This window comes from Mustela lutreola, chromosome 10 (assembly GCF_030435805.1).
Source record: "Mustela lutreola isolate mMusLut2 chromosome 10, mMusLut2.pri, whole genome shotgun sequence".
Lineage (NCBI taxonomy): Eukaryota > Metazoa > Chordata > Mammalia > Carnivora > Mustelidae > Mustela > Mustela lutreola.
Window position 1 is genome coordinate 27,181,547 of NC_081299.1, and position 24,048 is coordinate 27,205,594.

A 24,048-nucleotide genomic window follows, 5' to 3' on the forward strand; every position below is an offset into this window, starting at 1 on the left:
TTCCTGTTCACAGCATCTTGAATATAGTATATTGGGGAATGGAAGTCTTGTACTCTACTAGAAAGTCTTTTTTCTGATCTCTGCTGTGTTCTCTTGGGTCCCAAAACAGGAATGCATGGTGGGAACTCACACCAATAGAGGACGCTGTCAGCCAATAGAGACTGATTTCTGTAGTCCAAGGGCTTAGTGATCATCTGTAGGCTGGGGCTCAAGAGTTAAGAGCCATCTCCAGTTCTACTGGTGGATTGCAGGGGAGCATCTGACTGCTTGTCATCACTGAAGGGCTGTCTACTACCTTTGGAATCCAGTTTGTGTGTATTGAGTTTTTTAGTATTCAGAAGAGCTCTATACTGGGTCCTTTGGTAAATAATAATTTATGCTAGAGTTTACTATATGCGGTCCTTTAAGTGCTTTATTTTATTTAGTCTCTGAACAACTGTATTGGATTGTTACTGTTCTCCCCAGTTAACATGAGGCCTGAGCTTAGATCTGGCTCTGGATTCCAATCTGTTAATGACAAAGTGGCTATATTGCCTTTTGTATTGTACATGGATATTTTCTAACTTGTCTCTGCACAAGAAATTTTGCAATCCCCTTCCCAGGGCTGACAGCCAAGGTCTCTTTCCTTCTTGTGGGGCTCTGGGTACAGGGTGGACTGTACTCAAGCCAGAGCTACCTGTCCTTCTCGTTTCCTCAGGTCTGTAACATTGTGGCTGGGCAGCGCTGCATTAAGAAGTTGACCGACAACCAGACTTCGACCATGATAAAGGCTACAGCTAGGTCGGCCCCAGACAGACAGGAGGAGATTAGCCGCCTGGTCAGTAGGGCTGCAGAGAAATGTATCCTTGGTTGCTCAGTCATTGGGGCCCCTGGTAGCATAGATGCTTTTCTGCCTTGGCAGGATCCTCAGGAGAACACAAAGTCTGGATTTGTTGCCTGGGATTCCATAGGACTGCTCTTGTTTCTTGACCCTGTAGCTACTTGGCTTCCTATTTCTTTTTCCCTCCTGTATTACTTCCCTGTGTTATCCACTCCCACTTACTTCGTTTTCCACTTTCCCCCCCTTTTTAGGGCTATTACTTGCCAGCCCCAGCTGTTCTTCAGGGCTTTCTCCTTGGGACCCAGAGGGTGAGCAGTATTGCCAAGCTGCTGCTCTCCTGAGATCCCCTCCTTTTGTCTTGCAGATGAAGAATGCCAGCTACAACCTAGATCCCTACATCCAGGAATTTGGGATCAAAGTGAAGGATGACATGACGGAGGTGACGGGGCGAGTGCTGCCGGCGCCCATCTTGCAGTACGGCGGCCGGGTGAGCAGGGTCAGGGCCAGACAACATCTCTGGGGCATATGGGAGAGGGGAATTGGGTTTATATAGCCAGGGGCTTTTGCTCCCCTACTCACCTGGCTCTACTGAGGCTCACCTGGGCGCCCCCTCTGCCTATCCCCAGAACCGGGCCATTGCCACACCTAATCAGGGTGTCTGGGACATGCGGGGGAAACAGTTCTACAACGGGATTGAGATCAAAGTCTGGGCCATCGCCTGCTTCGCACCCCAAAAGCAGTGTCGAGAAGAGGTGCTCAAGTAAGGAGTTTTGGATGTATGGGTGGAAGGGAGGGAAGCACCCTAGAGCTGCCTACCTTCCCCTACCCACAAAGGGCCAAGATTTGATTTGTGGTCTCTTCTTTCTGACTCTTGACGCTGCTTCCCTGTGCTTCCTGGCTCAAACTTCTGCCTGTTCCTTTTCTGTCCATCTGTGGTCAGAAGTCTCCTATAAGTTGTATTTGTGTCAGAGATGATGATTTTAGGACATGAATCTCCTAAAGGAGACCTGAATTATTTTATTGTTAGAATTACTAGCATTGGTAGTAAATAATACAGTGATGAATATAATGTTGCAGCAACACTACTTAATTTTATGTTTTCTCATTTCATCTTCACAGTGAGTAGGTGGTGGTATTTCCATTTTCAGGAGACTGAGGCTCAAAGAGTATCTTGTACAAGGTTTGCATATCAAGAAGTTGTCAGAGTTGGGATCAAATCCGATCTGAGGCTTCAAAGCTTGTATTCCTCATTGGAAACAAAAGCTCAGCTGGTTCTCTGGGCTCTCCTCTCCTATATACAGAATTTATTCATTCAGGTCCAGGTGACCTGAATTAGATAAACATGAGTTGTAAGGGCCTCTTAGCTACCTGTGGCTGAGGGGCTAGGGACAGATGACAGCAATGAAGAAAATGATATCGCAAATGATTTAAAGGAATACATTAGGGGAGTAATAGTCTTCAGTGAATGAATGAATAGTAAAGTCAGTTTTTTTTTTATTGAGATATTTCAAGTACCGCAGAATTAACCCATTTAAAGTGTATAGTTCACTATTTCCTGTAGTCTTTTGATGTGGTCGCTTCTTATTTGGATCTAGAGTAGGGTCGAAGGGTCAGTGCACACCTAGACTGAGGAAAAGTTGGTGGAGCTGACCACTTTGGGTATTGACAAGGATAATAGAGTATGTGTCTGGCAGGTTCAGCTGGCATTGGGGATTTCATCAGAATTAGTTACAGTAGCTCCTGATGAATGTAGGGACTCTGGCTGCCCTACCTGTCTTTCTCCCTTCTCCCCTCATAGATATATAACTACCACCATCACACTTAATAGTTTATTTTATTATGTTTTTGTTTATTTTTTTAAAGATTTTATTTATTTATTTTGACAAAGACACAGTGAGAAAGGGAACACAAGCAGGGCGAGTGAGAGAGGGAGAACAGGCTTCCCATGGAACAGGGAGTCTGATGTGGGGCTTAATCCCAGCACCCTGGGATCATGACTGAGCCGAAGGCAGATGCTTAATGACTGACCCACCCAGGCATCCTTAATAAGGTTTCTTTTCTTTCTTTCCTTTTTTTTTTTTTTTTTAAGATTTTATTTATTTATTTGACAGACAGAGATCACAAGTAGGCAGAGAGACAGGCAGAGAGAGAGTGGGGGAGTGGGAGTAGGCTTCCTGCTGAGCAGAGAGCCTGATGTGGGGCTCGATCCCAGGACCCTGAGATCATGACCGGAGCCGAAGGCAGTGGCTTAACCCACTGAGCCACCCAGGCGCCCCAATAGTTTCTTTTTTTTTTTTTTTAAAGATTTTATTTATTTATTTGACAGAGAGAGATCACAAGTAGGCAGAGAGGCAAGCAGAGAGAGAGGAGGAAGCAGGCACCCTGCTGAGCAGAGAGCCCGATGTGGGGCTCGATCCCAGGACCCTGAGATCATGACCTGAGCCGAAGGCAGCGGCTTAACCCACTGAGCCACCCAGGCGCCCCCCCAATAGTTTCTTTTAAATGAGTTCCTCTTGTCCCCCTTCCTGGGGTTTGGGGATTTTAGCGCCATTTAGATCAGGCTATTCGTAGCCTTGGCTTAGCATTAGAGAGCTGGCCCTTAGCAATGTCGGAAGGGCTCCCAGCTCTCTGCTTTTCTGTTGTCAGCTTGTTGGTAGCTCTATTCTCTGTATGCGTCTCTCATTCTCATGCTTTTTCCCTGCAAAGTTCTTTTGAAAAAATCCTTTGGGGTGTTTTGGGGTACAGAAACTGATAAACCTAGAATCTCAGAGTTGGGCATCTGTTCATCAGACATTCCCTTCTCCCAGTGATTCCCCAGATGCAAAGGGTAAGAATATGACTTGTACACCTGGGTCAGTGGTACCCAGTTGGATGTTTGGTTCTGGGCTAAAGATTAAAATCTGAGTCTTGGGACGCCTGGGTGGCTCAGTTGGTTAAGCAGCTGCCTTCGGCTCAGGTCATGATCCCAGCGTCCTGGGATCGAGTCCCACATCAGGCTCCTTGCTCAGCAGGGAGCCTGCTTCTCCCTCTGCCTCTGCCTGCCATTCTGTCTGTCTGTGCTCGCTCTCTCCTCCTCTCTCTCTCTGATAAATAAATAAAATCTTTAAATAAATAAATAAATAAATAAATAAAATCTGAGTCTTTGGGTATGGTAGTGGATGACATTATCCAGGGAGAATGTTCAGGGTGAACAGAGGCTGAATATAAGAACTCTGAGGAACTGGAAAGTAAATAGAGCAAAGTTCCTAAGTGTGAGTGAGGGGATGGGATCCAGAGCACAGGAAAAGGCATCCTTTCTGCTAAGATAGAGGGAGAAGTGAAGATGGCTGTGGAGGTAGAGAAATTGGTAATTGGGAATGGATGAGGGAGTCCTATGGTCAACCCTTAGAATTTTTCTTTTGGCTAAAGAAGTTCTGTTACCTCCACAGTATCCCTTTTAGGAGAAGATTTCAAGATCTTCCCTATTGTAGACTTCTTTCAACATGTGACCTCCAGCAGAGAACACAATAGTTAAGTGTGATTTGGTGGTAGAGAAAAGATTGGGTATACCACTTTCTTTGAAGTAGAGACCCACTTAATAAATTTGACTTACTAAGTTTGATACCTTTATATTCTCTGTATTAGTTCAGTTCCTCCCTCTTATGTAGTCACTATCATGAAATATTATGACCTTCCATCTAATTTATGTTTTATGTACCTGTATATAAATGATTTTAAAACATTTTTAAAGATTTATTTATTTATTTTAGAGAGAGAGACAGCTCAGGGGTAGGGAAGTGGGGAAGTGAGAAGGGGCAGAAGGAATCGGTGAGAGAAACCCAAGCAGACTCCAAGCTGAGCGTGGAGCCCAACGTGGGGCTCAATCTCATGACCCTGAGATCGTAACCCAGCTAAAACCAAGAGTCAGAGTTCAACCACATATGTCACCAAGGCACCCCTCAAGTGATTTTAAATTTTACATAACAGTATCATACTGTATTTATCTGTTTGCTTTTTTTTTTTTTACTAAATATGTGAAAAAATAGTTATTTCCTCACTATATAGGCTTCTGAATCTATCATATTTGTATTTATATACTATATAATGTCCCCTAAGTAATTGGCTTTATTCTCTGTATGTTGCTTTTACTCTAAATGTAGGATTTTCAAGTTAAGTTTTCTGCTATTCATTTCAATCTATCATCGTATGTATGTAGCTTGATATTTTAAATCTGCATGTGTACCCTTTCTTCCAACTTTGTCTTTCTTTCCTAGGGTAAAGCCCCAGAGCCAAAGGAAAGAAGCTTGTTTAATTATTTGCTCTTAGGCTTAAAAGAATCAGTAGGGGAGGAGGGAGCTCATTTTTACTGAGTACCTCCTGTGCTTTGATCACTGTTGGAGTTTATTTTAATGTGATCAGAGGCCTGTCTCTTGGGCATTAGCCTATTGCTATGGACTTAGTGCCCACGAATCAGCTACTTGAGTGGGACAAGGTGGGGACTCAGAATTCCCACAGGTCCCTTCTCTGGGCTCCCTTGGCTCTCTGCTTATACCATTGAATACTTAGCAAGTGTGATTTTTTGTCCTACTCAACTATAAATTTGTTTTTTTACACTGGCGGTAATCCCGTCTCTTTTATGTCAGAATTTCTCATTGGCTGTCCTAGTCCTAGGTACCTAAGATAGTGGCATTTGTTCAGTGGTATTGAAGTGGGACTCACCGCCTCCTGTCATGACCATACTTGTGCTGCAGGAACTTCACAGACCAGCTACGGAAGATTTCCAAGGATGCAGGGATGCCCATCCAGGGCCAGCCTTGCTTCTGCAAATATGCGCAGGGGGCAGACAGCGTGGAGCCCATGTTCCGGCATCTCAAGAACACCTACTCAGGGCTGCAGCTCATTATCGTCATCCTGCCAGGGAAGACGCCAGTGTATGGTACAGTTCTCTGGGGACAGTGATAATGAAGATAGGAGTTTTCTCAGAGTAGCTCCCTCGAGGGGGGACTCAGTGTGGGTTCTTTGCTCTAGCCAGAGTTCTTCCTTAATATCAGCATTCATTTTGAAGGAGAAATATTAGCCTGTATGAGCCTTTGAGTTATCCCAGGTCCTGCTTATCTGCTCACATTCCATCCCAGTAACATTTACTGGGGTCCTCTGTGTGTTGATCTTCATGTGAGGCTAAGCTGAGCCAGATACAGATACAGGTCAGTCCAGATTCCTTCCTGTTCCTAGGAGTGTGTTGTCTATCAGGACATTGTGTAGCACACTCAAGCAGAATTTGTGGGGGTTCAGTAAGTGGTTTGTTGCCTGGGAATGACTTAGACTTTCTGAGAAGTTTTCTCTCTCTCTCACTTTTATTTTATTTTTTAAAAGACTTTATTTATTTATTTGACAGACAAGTAGGCAGAGAGGCAGGCGGGGGGTAGGGGTGGGCAGGAAGCAGACTTCTTGCTGAGCAAAGAGCCTGATGCAGGGCTCGATCCCAGGACCCTGGAACCATGACCCGAGCCAGAGGCAGAGGCTTTAACCCACTGAACCACCCAGGCACCCCAGTAGATCTCTCCCGCTTTTAAGAATAGGGATGGCTTTATATATCTCTGGCTCAGTTCCTTTACTCTGTGTTCCCAGCACCTCTCCTCTTACCTTATTAAACCCATGTATGCTTTTGTTCCCATCTCATCCTGCCACTTTTGGGACTTAATACCCTTTCATCCTCAAACATGTTTAGATTCCCCATCCAAGAGTACATTACCACAGTCATGCCATCTCCTTTAGCTTTTGTCTTCCTGTTTCTTGTTTTTCTTCATCATACATTTTGAATGAGTTCTCCACATTCTCTAGACCCACTTCCTCACCACCCACTTACTCCTTTGCTTTTTTCGTCTGTCTTACCTCTTAACTTTCTCCAAAACTTCCCTGCAGAGAGCCATCTGTGACCTTTCTCACTTTTCTTCACTTGACTTTCTCCTGTCTCTCTTTAATTATTTTTGTCATTACCACATATGCCTGGTATTTTCCAGATTTCTATACCCTGCCTTTTCTATCTTTACATTCTAGTGAAATTTTCATTTATGTTAGTTGTTTATATCATTACCTCTTATTAATATATATTATAATGTATTATTAAATCTTGGTCCAACCCTTGACCTCTCTCCTGTTCCCATCTGTCCCTTTGATCTTTCTCGCTTCTATAAGCATTTATTAATCACCCACTGTGTGTCAAACACTGTGCTAGGTTCTAAATACATTGGTGAATGAAACAGATGTAGTCTCTGCTCTTATAATTTGTTTTGGTGGACATCTCTTTAGTAGCTTGTCTTCTCTCTTTATCAGTAAGCTCTTTATGTCTTCTGTGTTTGACATCGTAATTGCTTCTTGGTACTTTCATCCAAACTCTGGAGGCAGTCTGTCTTCTCTTTGCTTCATCTCCATCATCATCTTTTTTACTGTCTTAAGATCTATTCTCTGCTCTCCACCCACACTTCTCAACTGAATTCTAACTTTTTTCTTAAATCTTTCTTGAATAAGAAAGGTTTTTCAGGGGCGCCTGGGTGGCTCAGTGGGTTGGGCCGCTGCCTTCGGCTCAGGTCATGGTCTCAGAGTCCTGGGATCGAGTCCCGCATCGGGCTCTCTGCTCAGTGGAGAGCCTGCTTCCCTCTCTCTCTCTCTGCCTGCCTCTCCATCTACTTGTGATTTCTCTCTGTCAAATAAATAAATAAAATCTTTTAAAAAAAAAAAAAAAAAAAAGAAAGGTTTTTCATTTACTGGATGAGACCTTTTGTGACTCTGCTCCCCCCAAAAAACCTTCATTGATATGAATTAACAAAATAAAAATTTTCAGGGCCATGATCTTAGCTTTATCTTGTACTATTCCCTCTGCCACACATACTGGAAAGATCACTTGTTCTGGAATTAGATAGAAGTAGATTTTAATTCTGGCTATGGCAGTGTACTGATTTAGGCAAAGTACCTAACCTTTTTGAGCCTCATGAATTAATTATATAAAAAGCAACATCTATGGGGCACCTGGGTGGCTCAGTCATTGGGCGTCTGCCTTCCACTTGGGTTATGATCCCAGTGTCCTGGGATCAAGCCCTGCGTCAGGCTCTCTGCTCAACAAGGAGCCTGCTTCTCCCTCTTTGGCTCCCCCTGCTTATGTTCCCTCCCTTGCTGTGTCTCTCTCTGTGTGTCAAATAAATAAAATCATTAAAAAAAAGTGACGTCTAGCACAGTGCCTGGCACATAGTAGATACTCTAAATGCCTTCTTTTTTCCTTCCTTCCTTCCTTCCTTCCTTCCTTCCTTCCTTCTTTCCTTTCTTTCTTAAGACTTTATTTATTTATTCATGAGAGATGGCGACAGAGAGGCAGAGGGGAGAAGCAGGCTCCCAAGGAGCAGGGAGCCCAATACGGGACTCAGTCCCCAAACCCCAGGATCGTGACCTGAACTGAATGAAGGCAGATGCTTAACCAGCTGAGCCACTCAGATGCCCTAAATGCTCATTTCTTGCCTGTGCTTTCTAATCTCTGGCTTTGTTTACATCATTTGCCTTTTTCTAGAGTATCTAACTACTCTTCTTCTTATCCCCCTTGTTCCCCTTAAAATTCTCTCAAGTCTCATTTTAAGTGTATTTATTTCTGGAAGCCATCTCTCATCCTACCTAAAGGATAAATCTTTCTGGATTCCTCTGGAAATTTTATCAGGCTGCTAATCAGTTACTGCCTTCCTTGATACTATTTTGAGCATGGAGTAGATCTTATTTTGCTCTGAAACCTTCTTCCCTCTGCACATATAAACTTAAGGTAAAGCCTTCCACTGACATGATACTCAGTAATTGCTTATGGAGGGAAGTTGGTTGACCTCCACTTCATGCCTCTGGGCCTTTATTGATAGCCCTTGGATGCAAAATAAGGATACTTATTAGGAGAACTGCCTTGAGTAATTATTCACATTTCTAGTTCCCTCCATTAAGGGAAGAGTCCAGTATTGGCTTGCTTGGGGAGTAGTATAGTACAGCATGCTTGGGGAAGACAGTGATTACTAAGAGAATTGTCCCCCGCCCTGGACTCAGTAATGCTATATTCTCTCTCCAGTCACAACCTTGATTAGGACCTTGGGTTTCTTCTACTTACATTTTGTTATTTGATTATGTGCCATTTGGACAATGAAGACAATTAATTGCCTAGGAATTAAGCCAGCAGATAAGAGTAGCAGTTGTTCTCAAAACCCTCACCTTCCCTTCTTGGAGGCCAAAGCAAGGTCTAGTTGCATTGTGATTGCCCTGAGCGTATAGAAGGACAGTGTTACATTTGTTCAGTTCTGATCTGGTACCACATCTCATCCTGTCCTTAGTATTTTTAACTCCTTCCTCTCCACTAAATAGATGATATTATCCTTTTTTTTTTTTTAATGTAAACTTTTTATTGTAGCATACATAAAGAAATCCTAAGAGTTCAGTTGAATGAATTTTTACAAAATGCCACAGCAGGATAAACAGTACCCATTTTTGCAATCAAAACATTACCGCAATCTCAGGCTGCCAGTCACTACAGCTCCCCATCAATGGTAATCACTATTTTGGCTTCTAATGCCATAGATTCATTTTAACAGTCTTTGAAATTTGTGTAAATGAATCATTTATTAGGTACTTCTTTTGTGTCTGGCTTTTACTCAACATGCTTATTATGAGATTCATCCATGTTTATTTGTGGTTTGTTACAGTTTTTCCATTAGATGAATATAACACAATTTATATTCTTCCATCAGTGGTCATAATTGTGTTGTTCCCAGCTTTTATTGTTACAAATAAAGCCTCAGTGAACATTCTTGTATGTATCCTTTGAACATATATACCCATTTCCATTGGGTGTATATCTAGCAGGAATTTTATTTATTTATTTATTTATAGAGATTTTTTTTCCTGTTTGTCAGAGAATAAGAGAGCATAGGTGGGGGAATAGCAGACAGGGATAAGCAGGCTCCCAGCTGATTTTATTTATTTATTTATGAAGACTTTTTCTGTTCATCAGAGAGTATAAGTGCATAGGTGGGGGAATAGCAGACAGGGATAAACAGGCTCCCAGCTGAGTAAGGAGCCTGAAGCGGGGCTTGATCCCAGGACCCTGAGATCATGACCCGAGCTGAAGGCAGAGGCTTAACTGAGTGAGCCACCTAGGTGGTCCTCTAGGAGGAATTTTATTTTTATTAATTAATTTTTATTTATTTATTTTTTTTTTAAGAGATTTTATTTCTTTATTTGACAGAGAGGGATCATGAGGGAGAAGCAGGCTCCCCACTGAGCAGAGAGCCCAATGCAGGGCTCCATCCCAGGACCCTGAGATCATGACCTGAGCGGAAGGCAGAGGCTTAACCCACTGATCCACCCAGGCACTCCTAGGAGGAATTTTAAATGTATAGTTTACACTTCCACCATCAGTGTGTGAGAATTCTAGATATTTCATATCCTTACCAAACTTGATATTATCTCTTCATTTTAGCTGTTTTTGTGGTATCTAGTGATACTATGTTGTGCTTTTATTTTTCTGATGATTGATAAAGTTGGGTATCTTTTTATATGTTTGCTGGCTGTTTCATTGGCTTCTTTTGTAAAGTTTTTACTCAAGTCTTTCCCTTTTCTTTTCATTGCCTTAAGTACCTTTTTTTATTGATTGATTTATAGGTGACTGATTTTAATTGATTTATAATTCTTTTGTTTAATATATATGTGTCTTATATATATCTTTTCTGCTTTGTGGTTTGCCTTTTTATTTTCTTAATGGAGTCTTTGTTGAGCAGACATTTAAAATTTAAATGTAGGCCAATTTGTGTAACATTTTTTCTTTATGGCTAGTAATTTCTGTGTCCTGTTTAAGAAATCCCCAAATCGTAACATACTAGTCTATGTTTTTTTTTTTAAATATGTGTTATTTTATTTATGTTTTTAACCTTTCACATTTAGAATTAGTCTGTCTCCTTCAGAAACTCTTGCTTTCTCTGTTCCCTGGCAGCTCCTCTACTGGTACAAAGCCTAGAAACAGCATGTATACCCAGGGTAAAAGCAGCTGCAGAAGATAGCTCACCTGGGTGAGATTCTTTACCTCTCTGGAAGTTTATGCCCCTTCAGTTCTTGTCTCAGCACCTTTCTCTTGCCTTCAGAGGATGGTTTCTGTTTTTGTCTGGCTTTTCGAAACATTATCTGTAGAAGCATTGGTTGGTTACTAACTACTCTATCTCTCTTGGTAGTGGAAATGATCCTTTTAGCTTTTTAAACATGTCCAGGTCTCATTGAAAACATATTAAATCCTTCACTGATCCCACATCTCCTCCTTGGCACTTTATATCACAAAATAGTTTGTGTCCCTGTGCGTCAGTTTTTTGCCTTGATATCAATTCAAAGGACATTTATGGGGGCTCTTGGTTGGTTCAGACTGTTAAGTTGTCCAACTCTTGATCTCAGCTTAGGTCTTGATCTTACAATTGTGCGTTTAAGCCCCGCATTGGACTTTATGCTGGGCGTAACAAACAAACAGAAAAACAAAGGATATTTCTGCTCTTTATTTTACTAGATCTCTTAGTGTTTGATTTTGTTGAATACTTGGTCCTTCTTGAAACCCTCTCTTCCCTTGGTGTTCATGATACAATACTGTCTTCCTCCTAGTTCTCTGGGCATTTCTCCTTTGCAGACCCATCTTCTTAACAGTTTGGCAAATATTAGAAGTTCCTCAAGATTCAGATCTAAGCTCTGCTCCTTTTACCTTTTCTCTTCCTTGATGATCTCATCAAGATCATGCTTTTAATTACTACCTGTATAAAATATCTAACAAATTTGTATCTTTTTTCAAGATGCTTTTGAGCTCCCAACTATTACTCTCATTGCCTAATTGATATCCTCACTGGGATGATCAAAAAGCACTTCAAATTCAAAGTGTTTCAAAAACAGCTTATGACCTGTTTTATTACAAAAACTAGAAGCTTGACGTTATCCATAAAAATTCTTTTCCCTTACATATAATATCTCTGAGTCCCTTAAATATTTATTGAATCTGTTTGTTTCTTTCCATCTAAGTGACTGTTTTCTTAGTACAAGCTGTTTTTAATTCTTGCTAGATCAGTCTGATGACCACATTCTTTTCTCTCATACCATGGTTCCTTTGCTCTCCTTTTTAGTTACTTTGGCTTTTTAGTTTCTCAAACATTTCTTCTATCAGAGTGCATTTTTGCATGCTGTTTCTTTTGTCTGGAATGCTTTCCCCCAACTCTGCCTCTCTTCTAAGAGTGCTTTTCTCCCTCTGGTAGAAAAGTGCTTTTCTACCTTTGGGTTTCATCTCTATCATTATTTAATCCTTTCCTGGCTGTTATTACCCCCTATTATATGCTCTCATATTTTCATGAAGTTTTCTGTTACAGCATTTATCATTGTTGTACTTTTCATGACTTTTAAAACTAATCACTAGACAGTAACCACTATGATTAGGGACCCTGTGTTTCTGGTTACCATTGTGTTCTTACCACCTCCTATCCTGCCTGACATCTAATCACCATTCAGTAAATATTTGTTGAATGCACTAATTATTTCTCTCCCTACTTATAGCTGAAGTGAAACGTGTTGGAGATACACTCTTGGGAATGGCTACACAGTGTGTGCAAGTGAAGAATGTGGTCAAGACCTCGCCTCAGACTCTGTCCAATCTCTGCCTGAAGATCAATGTCAAACTTGGTGGCATTAACAACATCCTAGTCCCACACCAGCGGTATGAACTGTGTTGCCCACTTGCCCTGTCAAGCAAGGTACCATGTTGGGGATTGACAAAAATATAGGACTCTGGCCAGGCAGAGTAAATCAGACACAAGAGAAAGATGACCAAAATGGGTGCTAGATGGTGCCAGGAAGAGATGACCGTACTCCTCCTCATTTGTTTTCTCTTCTTTGTTTAGCTCTGCCGTGTTTCAACAGCCAGTGATATTCCTTGGAGCAGATGTTACACACCCCCCAGCAGGGGATGGGAAAAAACCTTCTATCACAGCAGTGAGTGATACTCTCCAGCTTCTTCTTAAGGTTCTCATTTTAGCTCTGAGTGCTGAAGACTACATATAATCTCCTTTTCTCAGCTCTGATGCTTGGCCCTTCATAATAACTTTTTTTTCAGCTGGTCATCCCCATTATCCACTCCCTTGGTATCTTCATAAAACTAACTCTATATGGTATCTGTTTTTCAGAGAGAGCAGTGAGAGTGTAGGCGGTGGCCAGAGACTTTGGCCAGTCTCCATCACTCTTGCTCTGTGTTCAGATTTCTCTCTCTCTGTGCCTACTTCTGGGATATGGGAAAGACCATGTCTCTTCTCTGAAATTCTTATGAAAGTGGTTACTTAGTTGCTGGAACTGTCGTTTCTCCTTCCCCATTTCTACCCCTGGTCCATCTAGTAGATTAAATGTCTTTCCAGTCCCTCTCCTGACTTCTGTGCTCCCCATCCCTAGAGGCTTCTGAATTGCTAGTGGGATTAAGCCTTCCTTCCCACTTCTCTTTTCTCAACCCTCACATTTCTCTAGGCAGACTGGGCTAAGCACAGTAAATGCAGGGAAATCCTGTACTATGCTTAACCTTGTTCTCCTTGTGGCCATCTGTCCTAGGCTCTGGCCACTGTCCCGTTTGAAAATTATGTTACTCCTACCTCTTGCAGGTACACTCTTCACTTTGGTTCCTGAGTAGATTAGTACTTGAATTGAGAAAAGGACAAACTTCTGGCTCTTTGAGCTAGTAGTGCCAAACCTTCACATGCCCTCCTGCAAGGGGTAAGAAAATTGAACTTACTAGGTACTTATAGTGGGCTAGGTCCTATGCAAGGTTTTATACATGTACCATAATAGCACTGCCGGCAGGTGGCTTTCTTACCTATTGAGAGGAGGAAAATGATCAGGTGAATTAAATAACTTCTGCATGCATGATAGAGAGTGAAACCAGGACTTACTGAATCCAAAACCCTGCTAATTCGATTACATAGTTTTCTTGCTAAGAAGCTTCCTCAAATCTACATCCTAACAGTGTTGGAAGGATGGAGATTTTGGAGCCTGATCCTGCCTCTTTTTGATTGTTAGGTAGTAGGCAGTATGGATGCCCACCCCAGCCGTTACTGTGCTACTGTGCGGGTGCAGCGACCCCGGCAGGAGATCATTGAAGACTTATCTTACATGGTGCGTGAGCTGCTCATCCAGTTCTACAAGTCTACCCGCTTCAAGCCTACCCGCATCATCTTCTACCGAGATGGGGTTCCTGAAGGCCAGCTCCCCCAGGTAGGGACCAAAATAGGTGGAGAAAAACTTCACACTGGGGCCAGAGGGCCTAATGGGTGCAAAGTGTACTGCTCTTTTTCTTTAAAAGCTGTTGGCATTGGGAGGTGGTACTTCTTTGAGAGCTTTGCTAAAAATGCCAGTAGGCTTAGGAGCAGAGATTATAACTGAGAGGTGGTGTGCATAAGCATCCAAAGACCTGTCTTGTAACAGAAGAGCCTCAGTGCATATTTACTCATTGATTCATGTTGAACACTGATTCTTTAGACTAGTAGTTCTCAAAACTTTAACATGCATCAAGGTCACCTGAAGGGCTTGTTACAACAGTTTGTAGGGCTTTAAGACTTTCTGATTCATCGTGGTTCTTTTTTTGTTGATGTTTTGTAAGGTTTTATTTATTTATTTGAGAGAGAGACACACAGAGAACATGAGTAGGGGGAGGGACAAATGGAGAGGGAGAAACAGTCTCCCCACCAAGCAGGGAGCCTGACTTGGGGCTCTATCCCAGGACCCTGGGATCATGACCTGAGCCAAAGGCAGATGCTTAACTGACTGAGCCACCCAGGTGCCCTTGGAGTTTGTAGTTGAGAAGTTCCTAGGTAGGTGATGGTCTGGAGGCTGCACTTTGAGAACTGCTATTGACTTGCCTTCAGAATGTTCCTACTTTTCTTTGTCCCTGCCAAGCCTTCATATTCTGTTGTTAATAATATATAATGAATTGGTCTCCTTGACTGACATTTAATATTAATATAACTGTCATTTATTGGGTACCTCTTATGTACAGTGAATTGTGGTAAGCACTTCATGTGTGTTCTTTTTTTTTTTTTTTTTTAAAGATTTTATTTATTTATTTGACAGGCAGAGATCACAAGTAGGCAGAGAGGCAGGTAGAGAGAGAGGAGGAAGCAGGTTCCCTGCTGAGCAGAGAGCCCGATGTGGGGCTGGATCCCAGGACCCTGAGATCATGACCTGAGCTGAAGGCAGAGGATTTAACCACTGAGCCACCCAGGCGCCCCATGTGTGTTCTATTTAATGCTTAGAATAACCCTATGAAATAATAATTATTATTGCATTTGTCAGAGAGGAGGCTTGGAAATGTTAAATGATTTCTTTAGTGTCAACCAAGCTAAACACTCAGGGAACTGGGATTCAGACAGATTGGCCTGATTCGAGTTTATGCTCTTAACCATTATGCTCAGTTTTCTCCAAGTCATCCAGTGTTCCTAAACAGCCGATGAATTTATCCTATCACTTCTCTGTTCAGGAATGTCTAGTGGCTTCACATAGTCTTGGGTTAAAATTCAAACTACTTAGCAAAGCAATGAGCCATTATTAACCCCTAGTAGGTTTTCTATGCTTTCACTTAATCTGTTATATTTTTCACAACAGTTTTATGAGGCTGGTCTTATTAGTAACTTTAGTAGATTTGGAGAAAATGAGACTTGGAAGGGCTAAGTAACTTGCTTACAGGAATACAACTAGATAAAGCTTGGGTTTATATCCAGTTCTAATTGATTTCCATCCTATATATTTTTACCATACCGTTTTGACTCCCTATATCTGACTTCTAAGACAACAAGGCAACCATTATATATGATTATTTACTTGTGGGTTCTTCTTTAGCTAGTCCATATTCTTATAATCCTGCTTCTTTGTAGGACTGAATTCATCTACTCTGTCTGTACCAGTTCCTGAACTATGTGTCTGCTCTTCTCTGGTGGTCTCAACACTGTCTGTTGTTAAAGCTCACAGGGGAATTCCTGTATCCTCCTGATCCTGAAATTGACCTTACTTTGGGCATTGTGGTTTTAGTGATATCTTTGTGCTTTGTTTCTGTGTGTTGATATTAGGTCTCTTTATACATAGGAACCAGGTGAGTGCTCTCTGCTGATGCCAAGCCTCCTGGCCAATTTTTTATAGCAACATATCATGTGAACTGAGTATAAAGCTGATTTTGACAGAAAGGCTGTGTCATCTCTCTAATGGTTGCATGTCTGTTTATAAAGGGAGACTGAGCAAAAATCCATATTACAAATGGCAACTCTTTAGTTCACAAAGATGTGACTCAAGAGGAGTTATGTCTCTTTGTCTCCCTCCATATCCTGTGCTTAGATCCTCCACTATGAGCTGCTGGCCATTCGTGATGCCTGCATCAAACTGGAAAAGGACTACCAGCCTGGAATCACTTATATTGTGGTGCAGAAACGCCATCATACCCGCCTTTTTTGTGCTGACAAGAATGAGCGAGTGAGTGAGAGATCAAGGAAACCACCCATATCCTCTTCCTGTCTCCCTTCTCTTAATATGGAAGAAGCCCTTGAGATAAATCGGGATTTAGTCTTTGGTTTGTCTATCCTCCATAACCCCTTCCGCTAGCTCTTGTCCTTCCTCTGCCACCTCTTTCCCTTTTTTCCTTTCTCCCCGCCTGTCCTTATACTTCCTCTCCCTCCTTTTAGCTCCCTGGCCTATAGACCATATATATGGATCAGTTCCCAGAAAAGAGAAGGGAACTACTATTTATTGAACTTCTCTTATATGTCAGACACTGTGCAAGGTGTCTTCCTCACAGCAGCCCTGTGAGGTAGGTACTATTATTACCTCCAGTTTAACCTCAGGAAGCTTAAATGACTTACTAAGGTCATACAGCTAATGAATGGTGAAATCAGCACTTACTGAGAACAGGAACTTCTGCTTTACTTTTGAGATTCTGGTGGGGTCAGTAGAATTGAGTTGGGGCCCTACTTAGGGTGAGGCAGATCTTGGGATCTTGTTTGTCTTTGTCTCTATACAGATTGGGAAGAGTGGTAACATCCCAGCTGGGACAACTGTGGACACCAACATCACCCACCCATTTGAGTTCGACTTCTATCTCTGCAGCCATGCAGGCATCCAGGTAGCTGGGCTATCCAGGGGATTCCAGTGGGTCAAAGATGAGTTGATTATTCCCATTGCCTCTAAAATACAACAGCCATCACAGAGGGCATTCAGAACAGGATTATTCTCTTAATAATCCCTTAGCGTACTGAACAGAAGTACATTTTGAACATCTTAGGGGTGCCCATAACAAGAGTGTTTTATGACATACTTGGCTTTGTGTCTGCCTTTTTGTGGGTGGGTCTCCAACCACACTCTTTCTTTCTTTCTTTCTATCTTTTTTTTAAGATTTTATTTATTTGAGAGAGAGTGAGAGGGCACAAGCAGGGGGAAGAGCAGAGGGAGATGGAGAAGCAGGGAACCTGATGCAGGACTCAGTCCTAGGCCCTAGGGATCATGACCTGAGCTGAAGGCAGACATTTAACTGAGCTACCCAGGTGCCCCCAACCACACTCTTAACAGAACAGTGATCCTGTTTCTTAGCACTGGCCATCTCTTCTGCCCAACCTGGGGCCCCCTCACCTTCCTATCTTCCCAGGGCACCAGCCGACCATCCCATTACTATGTCCTTTGGGATGACAACCGTTTCACAGCGGATGAGCTCCAGATCCTGACGTACCAGCTGTGCCACACTTATGTACGATGCACACGCTCCGTCTCTATCCCAGCACCTGCCTACTATGCCCGCCTGGTGGCTTTCCGGGCACGATACCACCTAGTGGACAAGGAGCATGACAGGTGAGGCCTGGAATCAAGCTGGCTTCCCTTTTGCTTCCAGCTCTGGTACCACATCTCAACTTTCCTTGGGCAGAAGGAAATGAATATTGTACAATATGATACCCTTGGGCTCATCTGCCAAAATCTGGGTTGGGACTTTCTCTTAAGTTGGTAGGGGAATTGGTACTCTGGATGGGGGAATGGATTAGCAGCAGCTCAGTGCACCAGGAAGGACTTCTTTCATTTTTGCTTTTCAGTGGAGAGGGGAGCCACATATCGGGGCAGAGCAATGGGCGGGACCCCCAGGCCCTGGCCAAAGCCGTGCAGGTTCATCAGGATACTCTGCGCACCATGTACTTCGCTTGAAGGCAGAACGCTGTTACCTCACTGGATAGAAGAAAGCTTTCCAAGCCCCAAGAGCTGTGCCGCCCAAATCCAGAGGAAGCAAGGAGGAGGAGGGAGGGTAGGGAGGATTCAGAACGCCTTGTTTCCTTCTACAAGGGGGCAAAAGGGTGGGGAACAGGGCCAGTAAGCCAGACCACCAGCCAGAAATCTCTGATGTCCACCTCATGACCCCCACCCCTCACACCATCTTGTCACATCTGGCCCTGACCCCACTGGACCAAGAGGGGCAGCACTGGTGCCCACCATACACACAGGTGTCTCATGTGACTCGCAGTGCTAAAGACTCATGCCTGACAACTTGGTAAGGTCGGCTCTGCAGCCTCGCGGACAAAAGCTGGTAGGTTTGGGTTTGATACTTTAGATGGGAGTGTGAGGGGCTTGAGAAAGTGGGTGGGAGGAGGGAAGGATTTTTTAGGAGCCTTAATCAGAAAAGGTCTAGATTTGTTTATGAGGAAAAACGAAACCAGACCCAGATCAATATTTTAGAATACTAGATGTTTTAATGGGTTGAAAATCCAGTTTGTAGGAAGATTTTTAATGCTAATGATTTTGGTTTCTCCTTCCCCAGCTGCCACCTCCCCTTTCCCTTATTCCTTCCTCTCCACCTTTTCTACCCCACCTTACACCTCCTCCCTGACAGACATCCAGCCCCTAGTAAGACTTAAGGCACTATGGCACTTAGCTCTGAAGTGACACGACCCTGTCTTCCTTCCGCCTACTGGTGGGTAACCAGTGCCTTCCCTGTAATGGTAATGCTGCAGAACTGCAACCTTTTGTACCTTTCTTTAGGGGGTGGGGTGGGGGTGGGAGAGGAGGTAGGTGGGGAAGAAATACCCCTAACCCAACAAGCCTCCAGCCAGAGCGCCAGCTATTTTGCATTCAAAGGAATTGACTTCCATATTCATTGAGCTTTTAAAAAGATCACAACCTCAAGATGGTTAAAGTCCATTGACATTTGCACTTTCAGACACGACAAGTCTTGGAGCTGCTGAGGTGACTGGCCCCTGGCCTTTCCACTTAACATTTCCTTTTCTCCCTGTCTCCCAGCCTCCCCACCTTCCTGGGTCTGGAGTTACTTTCATAGCATTTCTCATTCTTGGCTTCTTTTTTCCCCTGATGGTCAAGTCATTTATGTTTCAATATTTCTTAACTGGGGTGTCTTATAACAAATGATCTTTAGTTCTAAAATAAGAAAAAAGAGCAAAAACTAAATGTTATTTTTATACCATAACTTGAGTCTATTGCCAAAATCTGGAAATCCCTCCCATGCCCAGTAAGTTTACATCCCAGAAACATTGAGCCATGTACTTGACTTATTCTTTGGCCTGGCTAGGTAGAGGGTGGTTATCTCCCCATGGAGGAGCTCAGGCTCCAGCCTTCCCCTGTGCAGATAATATCTTTTTTCTTGCTATATGCTCCCTCCTCTGCACTGCCCTGCACTCTTTCCTGCAAGTGCATCTTCCCTTTCTCTGGACTGTCCTCTGACACTTTGGCTCATCCCAGATTCCAGTGTGTCCTGTGGACAGGCTGGGGGATTTTGCTGCTTCCTATTGCTTCTGTTTACACAAATGAATTTTTCCCAGTTTCCCACTAGGGCATGTGAGTGGGTGGCATGGGCCTTTGTTTTGTTTTGTTTTTTGTCTCCCTGGATAAAGATGGGGTTTGGCTGTCTTGCAGAACTGGAAAAGTAGGGGGTTTCTAGCTTGGTGCCTGCTGGCTTTGAGGCAAGGCCCCCTCTTTCCTTAACTGTTCATTTTTGTCCTATCCCACTGCTTGGGATGAGGAGTTGCAGCTTCAGTGTGGAAGTTCCTCTTTTTGAGGAGCCTGGGCTTGGGTTTGCCCCAGTCTGGTGATGAAGCCATGACACTTTAGACCTAGCTCAGGCTTGGAGGCCGGCCTGAATCCTGGCCTGTGTGCTTAGAGCTACTATTTCCCCTTCCCAGCAGCCCTTGTACAGACCCAGATTTGCTATGCAAAACAGTCTATCCCAGATTCTGTTCTGGTTGGCTACTTTGTTCAGCGACTTCACAAAACGTAGCACAAACATTGATTATGGAGAAGGCATCAGGACTGTTGAGTAACTCCTCTTCTACTTCTTTCCTACTGGCTACAGCATGGGATGCCCCATGGGCACAGCCCAGCTGAAGAACAGAATGGAGGGCTCTGGGAGGAGGCAGCTCACTGGAGAGCCTACATTCCTTACACAAGTGCCTAAAGAGAGTGATGCCAACACTCCATCTGCCCTGTCCATCGCCTTCATATACTGTCTACTTCATGTTCAGTCACCCTTTGGGGAAGGGAGCTCTCTTGGGACAATGGGCTCTGCATGTTCTCTTCTTGGGTGCATTTAGGGGCTGGGATCAGGGCACTGTTCCTGGAGGGTCCAGTCATTCACCAGCATTTGCAAATATCCATAGGGAGCTGGTGGTAGCCACCTACTCTCAGCAACAAGTTTATGTTCTCTCCTTTTTCTCTCTTTGCCTCACTCTCTCCATTTGGGTTTTGAGCTGGGGCCTGAGATGCATTTTTTAGCCCTTTGGCATTGCACATGCCATTCAAGAAATACAAAGCAAGAGAAGTGGTTTGGGTAATGGCGAGAAAATGACTTCTTGCTCTGATTTTTTTTTTTTTTAAATTTTTGTGACTTGAAAAATACCCCTGACCTTGAGGATTATTCTTGTTTGAAAGATGGTGCATGCAGATTGAGAAGTGGTATTAGCAGCAAGCTTTGGCTTTGGTTTAAGTGGTGCTTCTTACTTGTGCTCTGAGGAAGTGTTGGGGGGACCCCAGCCTCATCCTCCTAAACAGGTCTCTTGCTCCCTTTGTTCTACTCTCTTGCCTCTCTTTTCTACTTCCCTTTTCCCTGGCTCCTTTTCCTTTTCCTTTTTTTTTTTTTAATTCACTAAGCTTGTTTGCTGGCCTGCCTACCTATGTGATGATGAATTCTCTGCATGGCTATGATAATCCCACTGTTAGCTAGCAAGGTCAGGTTTAGCTCTTTGGCTGCAGAAGACAAAGAATCTGTTCCCCAAGCCTTGGTAATGTTCTCTCTGGGCTTGATTGCCATCAACGTTACACAAGGGCAGCGCAGCAGATCTGCCTACCTGGCATGAAATCAGGAGGGCTTCTGACAACTTCCACATCTGTCCATTCCTTGGAGCTGTTTTTTCTCATTGCTTTTTCTAGATCTGGTTCCATTTCTCCATCTCGGGCCTCCCTTTTCTGAGGCTGTCATAGGGTTGAGCTACTTGGTTTCCAGGATTGGAGGGTTAGGGGGATGGACATAGGGGAAGAAGAGAGTGATGGGTAGAGAATGGAGAGAATTTGGATAAAAGATGGGAAAGAGCACTGTTCATTGATCATTTTTCCAGTCCAGTCTGATCCATTGGGGGTTGAGGTGCTACTGTTGAACTCGGGTTAAGCCTGGGGCTATTGTTGATGGGAACTTAGGTTTAGAATAATGTTGACAATGAAGATACCTAAAAGCATGAAACCTCCCTAAAAAGCTCCTGGTTCCCAGCTACTAGATAGCTCCACTGTGGCCTCCTCTTTGCCTAAGCAACAATATTCTTGGATGGGTTTTTTTTGTTTGTTTTGTTTTGTTTTGTTTTGTTTTGGAGGGGGTGTGTGTCCAGAATGCTGTAAATGAGGCTAGCACTCAGGATGGGCAGCCACGGGGACATTTTGAATTCTTAGCTGGCCCATCAGATATCTATCTGCAAGGCTGGTGGGGCTGTATTTTAGACCTGGCATCATGTGTAACGAAGAATGGAAGTTCCTTCCCCTTCAGGGTGGAAAGTCATCTCAAACTAGCCAAAATGCAGTTTTGGAAACTACATTGGGGGAAGTTACTTTTAATATTTACTGGGGCTAGGCCAATCCAAGATGGTAGCTGAGATGGCTTCCTTCTTAAAGTCTGATCATGGCAGGGATATGCAGGGCACTCTTTCCTATTTAGCCTTCTAAGCAGATTGGGGAGATGGGATTCTCTGGTTTTCTCTTTCCCCCCTTTTATTAGGACTTGCCTTCTCCCTAGGCAGGGAGAGAGGCTAGGTTGGTGCTCTCCCCTTAACTCTATTCCTACTGACTTAGAACCTCTGGCTGCTGTTTGGGAGCCTAAGAATGGGAGTGGAGGGAATGGGCTCAAAACAGAATAAGGTGGGGAAGGCAGATTTCCTTCTTTAGAAAGGAAAATAGAATACCCTCCAAGGATTGTGCAAGTAAAGACAATGTGTCAAATGCACTGAGTCCCCTGGTGTAGTAGCAATAAGGAAAAATGAAATGACTTTCCTGTGCACACAGTCCAACCTGATTGGTGTGTGATGTTGCACTTAGCAGCCATCTGGTGGGCATGTGTGACTACTCTGGGTTTCACTTTAGTTTCTAAACTTTTTATCCCTCTCAAGTCCAGCATGGATGGGGAAATGTCCCTGAAGCCCCACAGCTGTGTACTTGTTTGCATTTGTTTCCCTTTGAGACTTGTGTTTGTGTCCTGCTTTGAGCTGTACCTTGTCCAGTCCATTGTAAAATTATCCCAGCAGCTGTAATGTACAGTTCCTTCTAAAGCAAGCAACAGCAGCAGCACAATTCTGTGTTTTATAAAGACAACAGTGGCTTCTGTTTCTAAAGTGCGGTCTCTCTCTCTCTCTTTTCCCTCCCATTAGCAAAGAAAACTGTTGGGATTTATTATGTCTCCGACAGATTTTAGAGTATTAGATGGTTATAACAGCAGAACCATCGCTTCTGTAGGAAAGTGGATTAAAAACAGCAGAGTGTTGAAACTACAGATTATATGTAACCATACTTCACAAGGCCTCCACTTACTCTTCATTCAACAAACCGTGCAAAGTACTGTGTCCAGTAATATTGTCGGGGGAGAAAGGAAGCACAGTTCAGAAAGGAAAAAGACCATGTCTCTTTCCTTAAGGAGCTTAAAGTTTGGTTGGGGGGATATGAGGGGCAAATTGGTTCCCTAGCTCAATGATGAGGGACAGAAACAAGGCGGTAAAGCTATAGTAGTGAAGATAGGAAAGGGAAGATTTTTGAGATACCTCAAAGAATTAATAGTACTCAATAGATGATGGAAGGGAAAGAGAGTAGAGGCTAATAATGCTCAGGTTTCTGCTTGAGCAATGAGTATATTGGGACATTCTTCTATCCAAGACTGGGAGAGAAAGGAGACTATAGAAGAGAGCTGGTGAATTTTGTGAAGACAGGCTTGTTTAGACTGAGTTTGGAGGTTCCCATGATGCAACAAGTTTAAGGTTTCCATTAAACACTTACATTTTGGTGCTCAGGGAAGACTACAAAACTGCAATTGTAGATAATGGCATTCATACTCCTATAGATGGTAGGTAAAGCCATAGGAATGAACAAGATGTCTTAGAAAAAGAGTAGAGCAAGACAACATAGTGTGCAACTCCAGGAAACACAGTTTAAAGGATGAGAGGAAGCTGAACCTAAGAAGACTGTTAAGTCACTAGTAGATAACTTGTATATTTTTTACTTAATAAAGTGGGAGAAAAGTCAGGAGAATGGAATAGGATCCAAAAAGGGCATAATTTTAACAACATGAACTGCTGTCTTGAGGAGGAGGTAATTTTTTCTACTCAGTTTACCATCCTCCACCCTAGTTTCTTTGGCATCTTACAACTATATGGTCATTCTCCAGTATTTCTTGAAAATGAGCTTTGAAAAAAACCCAATTTAAATAAGGCTAAGACTAGGATTTCCAAGTTGTTCACCATAACCTCCACCTCCAGCTTCCTCCTGTCCTCAGGAAATACTTGTAAGAATAAAATAAACAAACCTAATATTGTTCCTAACCAGTGTCCTAGATGTTGTTCCAGTGCACTCACTAGAACTTAGCAGCTGACTTTATTTTCATGACTTGTTTTACCCAGAGCCTATGAATTCCTAGGAACAAAAACTACATTCTGTTCATTTCTTGTCATCTCAGGGCTGTAGCA

General features: G+C 43.1%; 1 protein-coding gene across 3 annotated transcripts in view; it reads left to right on the forward strand.

Moving 5' to 3' along the window:
- The window catches only part of LOC131809804 (protein argonaute-1), a 38,501-nt gene extending 14,597 nt beyond the window's left edge, over window positions 1–23,904 (forward strand). For 2 of the 3 annotated variants that reach the window (XM_059137227.1, XM_059137229.1), the window contains 11 exons: window positions 698–817; window positions 1,185–1,316; window positions 1,447–1,580; window positions 5,551–5,735; window positions 12,389–12,548; window positions 12,733–12,823; window positions 13,892–14,086; window positions 16,196–16,330; window positions 16,875–16,976; window positions 17,496–17,695; window positions 17,932–23,904. In XM_059137227.1, the coding sequence (XP_058993210.1) occupies window positions 698–817; window positions 1,185–1,316; window positions 1,447–1,580; window positions 5,551–5,735; window positions 12,389–12,548; window positions 12,733–12,823; window positions 13,892–14,086; window positions 16,196–16,330; window positions 16,875–16,976; window positions 17,496–17,695; window positions 17,932–18,040 (1,563 nt within the window). In that variant the 3' untranslated portion in view covers window positions 18,041–23,904. The remainder of the gene's footprint in view (window positions 1–697; window positions 818–1,184; window positions 1,317–1,446; window positions 1,581–5,550; window positions 5,736–12,388; window positions 12,549–12,732; window positions 12,824–13,891; window positions 14,087–16,195; window positions 16,331–16,874; window positions 16,977–17,495; window positions 17,696–17,931) is intronic. The other variant, XM_059137228.1, reaches the window with a different exon arrangement.
- The last annotated feature ends 144 nt before the right edge of the window (window positions 23,905–24,048 follow it).